Genomic DNA, 10,316 nt, shown 5'->3' on the forward strand with positions numbered 1-10,316 from the left:
GGTAAACCAGGCGAACCTGATAAAACGCCCCCCTGGTCACGGCCGACAAATGATCTTCCAGTGTCAGCCGTGGATCCAGGAGGACACCCAAGTTGCGCGCCCTCTCTGAGGGGGCCAAAGTTTCGCCCCCTATAGACAGCGATGGAATCAGCTGACTATGCCGGGGCGCCGGCAACCACAGCCACTCGGTCTTGGAAGGTTTAACATCTACATGAACCGCTGGATGAGATCATCCATTATATATGCTGTATATCTGCTCCCATAGTTAACTAAGCAATGCTGCCAACCTCCTTTTTCTGTGTTTGGAACCTGGGGGGGGCGTAATGGGAACAAGAGGCTTTAGCTCAACCCTGGCAAGACTTAGTGGCTTTGGGTTTGAGGGCCACCTGGATCTAGGAATTTACAATCTTTAGTTTTGGATATGACTGTACTTCTTCAGATATATCTAGTGGGCCATCTAAGGATCTTTCTGGAGTCACAATTTTTACTCAAAGAGAAGGTGGCAGTTGTGGCTAGAAGGCCCTTCACATAGCTTCGGGTTGCCTGCCAATCCTGGATCATGAGGCTCTATGCTCAATCACTCATGCCCCAGTCATCTCCCATATGGATTACTCTAATGCTCTCTACATGGAGCTGCCCTTGGAGAGCATTTGGAAGTTTCAATGCAAAATGCATGGTGCAGGTATTCAAAATCATTGATATGCATTACATTTCTGCTACTAATTCTGTTAATTTGCTTCGGGTCCAATATAAGGGCCTGGTTTATTTATTTATGAAGCCCCATGTGGCAGGCGGCTGGGTTATTTGATGGATAACCTCTTCCCAATGACATCTACTCATCCTATGAAATCCAACAGAAGAGGTTTATTCCAGCTTACATCCACTAGGTAATGTCATCGTGCATACACAGGAGGAAGGCCTGTTCTTCTGATGTACCCACCATAGGGAACATCACTTCCCCTCCACCCTGAAGTCAGGCTGGGCCCTAACCTTGACAGCCTTCTGGAAAGTCCTGAATACCTGGCTTTGCTTCTGGCCTGGGGATCAAAGAGTGATGTGGAGCCCATAAAATGGCTGTCCTATTCTTGAATAGCTGGGCTCTCCTGGCAGTTGCACTGAGTAGATTTTAGTTGCTAATTGTTTTTAATATTAATTCCTTTCCATGTATTGACGCAAGTTGAACTTCTTTGATGGCATGCAGAAATGAAGCTCAAATCCTGAAGATTTGAATTCTGTTTCTGCATCCCACTGAAGGAGTGCCCTCAGACCTGAAAAGGAACTGAAATCCAAAGAGAAAGTGAAGAGTCAGTACAATAAGTTAAGGCAGCTGGGAAAAGCCCAGCACGGGCTGTGCGTAAGAATCTCTTTGCTCAGAGGCTGAAAATCCAGCTTGGATTTTAGCAGGAAGGATTTTCAGCTCCTGAGCAGAGAGGCAGCATAATAAGGAAAGGGGTGCCTTAGGGAGTGACAGCAGCTATGGAATGCCCATGGATTTTGATAGGGAGAATTTTCAGCTCCTGAGTGGAGTCTCCCAGGATCTCCCCCGCCCCCAAGACATCCCATGCTCCTTATCTGGAACTATGTTCACTTAACCTCAATCCCAACTGCCAGAATTGCAGTCATTGAGTGAAGTAGTCCCATGGGAAATCACAAGCCGTATCGCTTAATGACCACTGGTAAATTGTGATTGTAAATTGAGGAGGAACTCTATTGTTTCCTCTTGGGCAGAATAAGACTAATTACTATTTTTCTCTCTCAGTAGAGGCAGGGATCTTCCATCCACTTGAAGGTGACATGTAGAAGTGATTTGCAGAGAACATATGCTTTTTGACATATAGAAGTGACTTGCTTAGAATGCATATTTTTAAAGCACTGAGTTGGAGGTCCTATTAATGAATATATTCCATCTAATCTTGAGCACCGTAACTGCAGAATGACTGCTGGCTTTATCAGCCAAGAAACATGACATAAACCATTTTCAATTTTATATAACTGACGAGAGCGGGTAAATATTTTAATGTTCGTAGACGTGAACTGATTTCCTACCCCAAATTCTCAGGTCTGAATCTGTGTTGATTCAGTTTCTGCCAAGCCTCATGTGAACAGTATAGGTTAACAGCAATTACTTTGGAAGCCATCATACTGGCAACTGATTAGTGACACTCATTTTTCAACTATATGAAATAAAGACCCACTGAAATTTGAGGGAAAGAGGGCACACATTAATGGCTTCCCGTGAAGTGAGGTGCAATTTCTAAATCACCCTGTTGTTCCGGTCTGATTCTGAGGCAGCCAAATGTTACCTGTGCCACAAAATGAATGGTTTCTTTGCTGTATTCAAACCACAATTTTAATGTTTTCTATTTAAATGAAATTTTGCTTCTGAAGAAAATATTATGTTTCTTTTTCTAATATCCTCATAACTAGAAAATTGGAAGAATGGGTTTATATTACAAGCTTTAATTGCTATACTCCATATGAGGTTGGTTTTTAGATTAGTGATACAGATTTTTCTATATTTTGCATTCTAAAATGCAAAAGCCTCATTATACAATTTATTCAGTATTTCCTTACTTCCCAAGTTGCTCATTTTCAAGAAGATTCAACAGTTTATTAGTCAATATAATCAGTGATTTAGCATGTAGTTCATCCTTACTATAATGTTAGGAGGAAAAAAAACCGTAAAAGTATTCCCCTGTTTGCTTATTAGCACTTACCCTGAATTATGCAAGGGCTTTATTGTTGTCTGGTATTTTTATATACTTGATGAAACTCAATATTTGAGCCTTTTATTCCAGTAAAAACCAGTACAACCAAGAAATACTTCCTTTTTATCCTTTATTACTTAGAAGAGTAAGAGCTTATATTTTTGTTGGTTAGGTATTTTTTGCCATTATGAACATTGTTTCAGTGTGTTTCTGCTTAATGATAAAATTTCATTATTTCTTGTAGAATTCCTGGGAGGCTCAATGACAGGAGAACGCCTCTAGGAGAATTGAATTGGATTTTTACAGCCATTACGGATACAATTGCATGGAACGTCCTACCCAGAGGTAAGACTATGACAGATAAGTCCACAGAACTACCGGTAATATATATAGCTTGATCATAATAGAAGAGGGCAGGAGTAGAAAACTAATTTCTAATTAGAAGGGAGAACAGGATACAGTGAGAACCCAGAAATTAAAAAAAGAGAGAGAGAAAGAGGAAAAAAACTTATTGGGCTAGAGAAAATAGGGCTGAGCCAAATCTTATTCTTTTTCAGCATCAGAAGCTCTGAATCATCATGTTTGGTCTCCATCTTTCATTCCCACAGAAATGATAGTTCTGTTTTCTTTAAGATGTACTCACCCAAGGAGTTTAGGACATTGCATGGCATATGATGGAAAAGCGTTCAATAGATATGCTTTGTTGTGGCCCCTTAAAGCAACCATCTCACTTTGAAGATACAACATAATTTTATTTCTCATGCATGCCATAGTACAGTATATATCAGGCTCCCAGTAAAGCATTGGCATTTTGTTGAGCAAAAGCATAACCAGACTTTATATATCTTGGGCCTACTACACTGCAAAAGCAAGACAAAGGAAAAGGCAGACACTGTCAATTATAGCATGACATTAGAAGGATTGCGATAAATCCATTTGGGATCTGGGCCACCTTATTATTTATTCCTTCTCGTCATTTATTTCTTCCTACTAGGTCAGCATGTTAGCCATTTTACTTTGGAAATACGATCAATGAATATAAACAATTTGATTTACTGGTTCCTCATTGATTCTTCTCCTGTTGCCATTCAGAGTCAATGCAGCTTGCTGTAAATGCTTTCTTACAAAGGCACTTTAAGAAGTTCATATGCATTGGGGGGGGGGGATATCTCATTGTTTGAGAGTGACTGCAGCTTACATATGTATTACCACCAGAGTTTGAATTACCTTACTTCTGTAGTACTTTCCAGAAGTAGAAAATTTGGGGGGAAATGTCTTAATTGAAAACTCAGTTAACTTGAGTTTTGTAAATACGTTGTAAATATGTTGATGTATTTAAAAGTTAGTATATAACAGAGGAGTTTGCAGAACATCTGTCAGACAAAATTGCTCGGATTCATTCCCAGCTGGATGCCAGCCTTGGTGCAGGTCCTGTGGACATGCCAGAGACACTCTTGCCATGTTATCTGGAAGGATTTGAACCTGTTGGGCCCAAGGAAGCAGACCCTGTTCTTAAGACTATGAGCTCAGCCACCTGAGTTTATTAGACCCCAAACCCTTCCTGCTTGGTGAAAGCTTCCATGGAGGTGACATGCGGTTGGGTCTTAGCAGCAATAAATTCATCTCTGAGAAAAGGAGTGGTACCAGTAACCTTTAAAGAGGCATTGATCTTGCCTCTCCTCAAAAAGTCATTGCTATACCCAACCATTATGGACAATTTTCATCCAATATCCAATCTTCTCTTTTTTAGGGAAGATTGTTGAGAATGTGGTCATGCAACAGCTTCAGTGGGTCCTGGATTAAATCTAGACTTCTTTCAGTTAGGTTTCATGTCTGGGTATAAGATTGAAGTAGCATTGGCCGTGCTTTTTGATAACCTCTGGTGAGAGATTGAAGGCAGTAGGGGTTTGGATGGGGAAGAACAGGAACCCAGGCAAGACTAAGTGACTTTGGGTTTTGGGGTCACCTGGATCTAGGAATTTACCAACTTTGGTTCAGGATGGGGTTGCTCTTCCCCAAACAAACCAGGTGGGAAATTTGGGGTCTTTCTGGACGCATAATTCCTGCTCAAAGAGCAGGTGGCGGTTGTAGCTAGAAGGCCCAGGTTGTATGCCACTTATATCCGTTACTGAATCAGGAAACTCTACACTTAGTTACTCATGCCCCGTATGAATTACTGTAATACGCTCTTTATGGGGCTGCCCTTGAAGCACATTCAGAGGTTTAAATTAATGCAAAATGCAGTGACAAAGGGAATTACGTGTGCATCTAGATCTGCACATGTTACACCATAAACCACTTTATGTTTTGACTGTAAGCTACCCAGAGTCACAAACGTGATATGGGTGGCTATATATTTATTGAATAGATAAATAATTTTACAGTAGTTCTTGGTGGAATGTTCTAATTCCACCAGCAGCAGCCACATTCTTCGTGGATGCTTTCTTTTGGTACATCTTTTGTGAGTTTTTTGTTTTGTTTTTGCAGATCTTTTCCAAAAGCTCTTCCGACAGGATCTTCTAGTAGCAAGCCTCTTTCGAAACTTTTTGCTGGCAGAAAGAATAATGAGGTCTTATAACTGCACACCTGTCAGCAGCCCCCGTCTACCTCCAACCTATATGCATGCCATGTGGTAAGTTGATCCTAGAAAACTATTTAAAGGTAAAGTTGCCCCTGTCCAGTTGTGTCCAATTCACCTTTGTTTCTTAGCCAAGAGAGCCAGCGCTGTCCAAAGATACTTTTGTGGTCATGTGGCCAGTATGAGTATATCCAAAGATGTCCAGAACACTGCCGAAGTGGTACCTATTAGTCTAGTTGCATTTGCATAATTTTGAACTGCTAGGTTGGCAGGAAGAAAACTGTCTGCTTCTTTAAAACAAGTGAGGGCAACCTAAAACTCCTGGAAAATAAGTGGGGGCAACCTAACACTCCCAATCTACATGGGGCTTCCAATCCCCTCTTTGTGATCTCCAATGCCACATTAATCACATTTGCCAAAAGGTAGTGGCATATTTTAAGAGGGGGAACCCCAGAGAAATACAGTATCATCTGTGAATAGGCTTAATATATTTTAGTGAAAACTTCCAAAATCCTTCCAGAAACCAAAAATGGGCCAGGGGTGGTGGGGAGAGGAAGAATCCAAATATCCTGGCTCTGTCTGTTTTGTTAGTTACTGACAGAATCGTAAAGATGGCTTTAGAAATGAGATAGTTGTGTATTCCTCCCCTCCCCTTGTACCAGACAAACAAACAACCCCAAGTGCAGATGCCCAGCAGAGTTTTCAGAAACTGATGTCATTTAGGATTATTGCCATCTGAATCTCCTCTACATTTTTTTGATTACTAGACTGGTGATGGATTATAAGCCACATAGCAACTCACGACACTTTGATTCATCATAAAATCTGTTCCCCTTTCTATTAAACAACACATTTATAGAGGAAGTTTACCCAGAAATAAGTCTCACTGCATTAATTGACCTTACTCCAAAGTACAGTGGTAGTCAATTATACATATTTTATTCTTTTTTTTCCAAGTGCTGTTGTCCATACAGTTAAGCAGGTTTGTCCTTAAAGAAAAGGGTAATCAAAACATTTCTATCACCTTTGTTTTGAATGCATGTACAGGATTTTTTCCCACTTATCTGCTATAGAGTTGAGATATTTCAGAGCGAAGGAACTATATGTCAGCTAGTCTTGAGACATGACATGTTTTGTTTAAGAAGTTGAGTATTGTTCATCTGCTTTCAGACAAAAGCTTTTAGAGACCATTTGAAAAATGGTCCAGAACACTTAATGAAATCTCAGTATGGACTGGCTCAATAATGCATCAAAAATAGTCTTATCTGTTAAACAGAAACAATGCAGAATTGTCCCAAATATTTGTCTCCCAGCATGTACTTTTTAACATTGGATTAGTATGTATGTATGTATGTATGCGTGCATGTATGTATGTTTTATGTATGCATGTATTATGTATGCATGTATTACCAGTATGTATCAATTGAGATAGATAGATAGATAGATAGATAGATAGATAGATAGATAGATAGATAGATAGATAGATAGATAGATAGATAGATAGATAGATGTGTGTGTGTGTGTGTACATGTGTGTACATACGCGCAAATGGTACAGTTATTGTACAGATTCTCTTGACAAATTTTGGCAAACATTTAATGGGCCCAGTAAATTTTTGTATGAATTGAGGCCTCTCTACTGTCTCCCAGTTAACACGGTATGCCACAACTTAGCAGGGTCCACATAATAGAGTTTCTGTGAACTTGTAATATTCTAAAAGGGGACTAAGACAATAGCTAAAAGATTTTGAAGACACTTAGTGTACTTGAATTTTCAAGAAGCCTTTTGTTAGGATTTCTTGTGATGAAAAGTAGTGGGTGACATAACAAGAAGCACAGCACGTGAGGGCTACTTTAGCAATGACTCTTTTCCCACTTGCAATTTAAATTGGCACCAATATGCCTCAGCCGTGATGATCTTCTCCATTCACATGAAACTTCATTTAGGTCCTGGTCCAGAATTTAAGTTTTCTGTCATCACCATGCATTTGAATTAGTTTTTCCTGCCTAAACCAACTGAATCCACCAGAGCAACAAGGCATATAAAATTAATGTTGTCTCATAACATCTGGTGATCTGTGATCTCTGAGTGATGATGTCTGTCCATCAGGTAAAACCAAGCCCAGTTTTTTTCTTTGTTCCTTCCTTTACCTTCGTAAAACTATAACTATTAGATACTGAGTTGCATGAAACCTCATTGGTTCTTCCAACTGCCTTTACTTTCTCTTGCACTTCATCCCATTGCTCTACTGCAGGCAAATGCAGCATTCACTGCAGTAAACCACAGAAAAGGGATACATAAGAATACAGAATTGAGGAACACAAAAAGGGAGAAATGTTTCCAAATGTCCATAGACTCTTTATCAATTTTAGTCATTTTTCTGAATACAAGCTAGTCATTTTTGCCTTCCAGCAGGCTCTTCCTAAGAATTATGAATCTCTAAAGATAAAATGAGGAAGAAAGAGGAGCCCAGATGGATATGTGCTAGTGAAAGGTATACAAAATACAGTGTCAGAGAAGACACAGCAGCTCTGAACATCCTTGTTACATCATCCTGATGTGTACGTTTCACACTAGCAGAGGATGCTGTCAAAAGAGAAGACTCCCATAGGCAGGGGAAACAAGGAGGTGGTATATTGGCACCTTTGCTAGTTAAGGATTCATTCAGTACCATATACAACTCCAGCACCAAGATAGAGTCAGATCAAAACAATCACAGCAGTGATTTTTTTACCTACACAGAGAGAAGGGAATGGTGCCTTTAAACCAGCTGTAAGAAAACTCCCAGTTGGGAGAATAAACAGAAGTTGTCTGGAGGAAAACAACTGGGTACTTCTTATTTAATCATTTTCAAAAATAATAAAAGTAAACATTCACTGAAAGCATTGTTCTTCTGACAATTAAAAGAAGGTTTAAGTCTTCAGAATCTGCTGGAGTGGGTGGCTATAATAAATGTAATGAAATTATTTGTTATTGTTATACCGCCTATGTCTGGTTTATTTGCCATCTATCAGGACTCCTTTTCTGTAGCAGTGCCTGCCTTCTGGAATGAGACTTCCCCCAGGATCTAGATGGTCCCTAAGCTGCTGGTGTTTGGAAGAGCCTTGAAGATCTGGCTCTTTGCCCAGGCCTTTGGCAAGGAGATTGAAACCCTTGGATTGTGTGATTTGTTTCTTTTTTGTTCCTGTCCACATCTTGTCTTCTTTGCCATTCTTTATTCCTCTGTTCTTTCTTTATTGCATTTTTTTCTTGTTTTTAATGTTATTGCTCGTGAGCCACCCACAGTCATTGGGAGTTGGGTAGCATACAGATTATTATTATAAAAGTAATACTGGAATTGTGTAGAAAACAAGAGGATGGTTTAGTTAGCGTGAATGTTTTGACTCTTCTCCTTATCAGCAAGAGTGTACAGGGTTACACAGTAAAGCCTGAAAAAAATTATCATTGCAAAAGAAAATATGCATCGGCACTTCATCTGTATGTGCGTAACCATGGTCTTTTTCACTTGATGAGAAACTTAGCTAGATTGGGAGACCAGTTTAGTCCCAAGGTAGATCCAAATTGTAGACGCAGAACTGTAAGTGATAGCAGACAGAAAACAGGAGGGTTAAAACAAATATTTTTTTTAAAGTATGAAATATTGTAAGGAAAAAGGATTACCGAGGAGCGAAAGAAGCCAGGATTGAAAATCAAGATTTGAAATTAGAATACTAATTCTGATTTGTCTGGAAACACTTTACCATTGTAACAGAAGCTCATCTGAATTCTTAGTGCACGGTGGTAATATTGCAAAGAGGGCTTTCTTCTCTGCTGTTATTGTGCCTGCATACAACAGACTGGTGGTGCTTTCCTCCATAAGGATGTCAGGGAAAGACAGCTAGAACGGGCAGTTCGGTTTTCATTGTTCTTTGAAGGCAAAGGTGATTGGATGCCCTTGATCTGGGCTCTGGTTTTACGGCAGATCACAGGAAGTAATCTTGGGAACTACTTGTCCTATTCATGTGAATTCTTTTCGACTTGTATGTTTTAAGAAGATGAACAAGATATATGAAGAAATCAGATCTGTCACCTGCTTGCTTAACTTTTGCCCTTCCTATCTGACAAAATGAGATAGTTTGGACTGGGTCCACATTTAAATGAGGTGATCAATGTCTTCTTGTGTGTTGGAGGTATTCTTACCTGTGTTAAGACTAGAGTTTAGAAAATAGTATCAAATTCTTAAATTTGAACCAAACCAGTTTTCTTGCTCACATGGTAATAAGAGTAAAGGGGCTGCTTGTCCATAATGTTGTCCTGCCGTGGGTACTTTCACTTGTTCCCTTACAGGGAGTCCTTTTGTAAAAACCACAATTGGTACTGGCAACTTGGCTGTCAAGTGAAGTGGTCTCTAATTGTGGTCTCTAATTGTGAAACCACAATTGTGTTTAGGATCTTAATTCTCCTTTCCTTTTGTTTACAGACCCCACAAATAGCATAAATGTGAGGATTGGACAGAATGTTTTTTCATCGCTCTTGTAATTGGGAACAGTTGCTAGAAGAGGCAGTCACTAAATGAGAACTATCTGTATATCCAAAGTGAATCTGCTAAAGATTATTTTTGTGTTACTGAGTAGTAAAGGCAACAAAGACATAATGCTTCATAAGATCTGAAATGGTATAGGGCAGGGGTAGGCAACCTCGGCTCTTTTATGACTCATGGACTTCAACTCCCAGAATTCCTGAGTCAGCTATGCCTACCCCTGGTATAGGGTTTCCTGCCTGAGCAGGGGGTTGGACTAGATGACCTCCATGGTCCCTTCAAACTTTATTATTATTATTATTATTATTATTATTATTATTAAGATCACTTCATTTTGAATTATCAGGAAAGCTTCATTAATACTACCTGTTCTCTTAAGCATTAAGTTAAATGCTTATTTTTTTATTATAATGCATACGCAAGTTTGTTTAGACATGAATATTTCCAGGATATTAATCTGCTTTCTTTCAAGACCTTGTCTATGGACATTTCCTTTGGTGCCTACCATGCT

At 39.5% G+C, this 10,316-nt stretch overlaps 1 protein-coding gene across 2 annotated transcripts in view; it reads left to right on the plus strand.

Moving 5' to 3' along the window:
• RPTOR (regulatory associated protein of MTOR complex 1) overlaps positions 1 to 10,316 on the plus strand; it is a 395,406-nt gene that overhangs the window by 224,395 nt on the left and 160,695 nt on the right. For both annotated transcript variants that reach the window (XM_015815086.1, XM_015815094.1), the window contains exons 8-9: positions 2,953 to 3,053; positions 5,196 to 5,340. In XM_015815086.1, the coding sequence (XP_015670572.1) occupies positions 2,953 to 3,053; positions 5,196 to 5,340 (246 nt within the window). The remainder of the gene's footprint in view (positions 1 to 2,952; positions 3,054 to 5,195; positions 5,341 to 10,316) is intronic.

This window comes from Protobothrops mucrosquamatus, unplaced genomic scaffold (assembly GCF_001527695.2).
Source record: "Protobothrops mucrosquamatus isolate PMUCROS unplaced genomic scaffold, P.Mucros_1.0 scaffold_99, whole genome shotgun sequence".
Classification (NCBI taxonomy): domain Eukaryota; kingdom Metazoa; phylum Chordata; class Lepidosauria; order Squamata; family Viperidae; genus Protobothrops; species Protobothrops mucrosquamatus.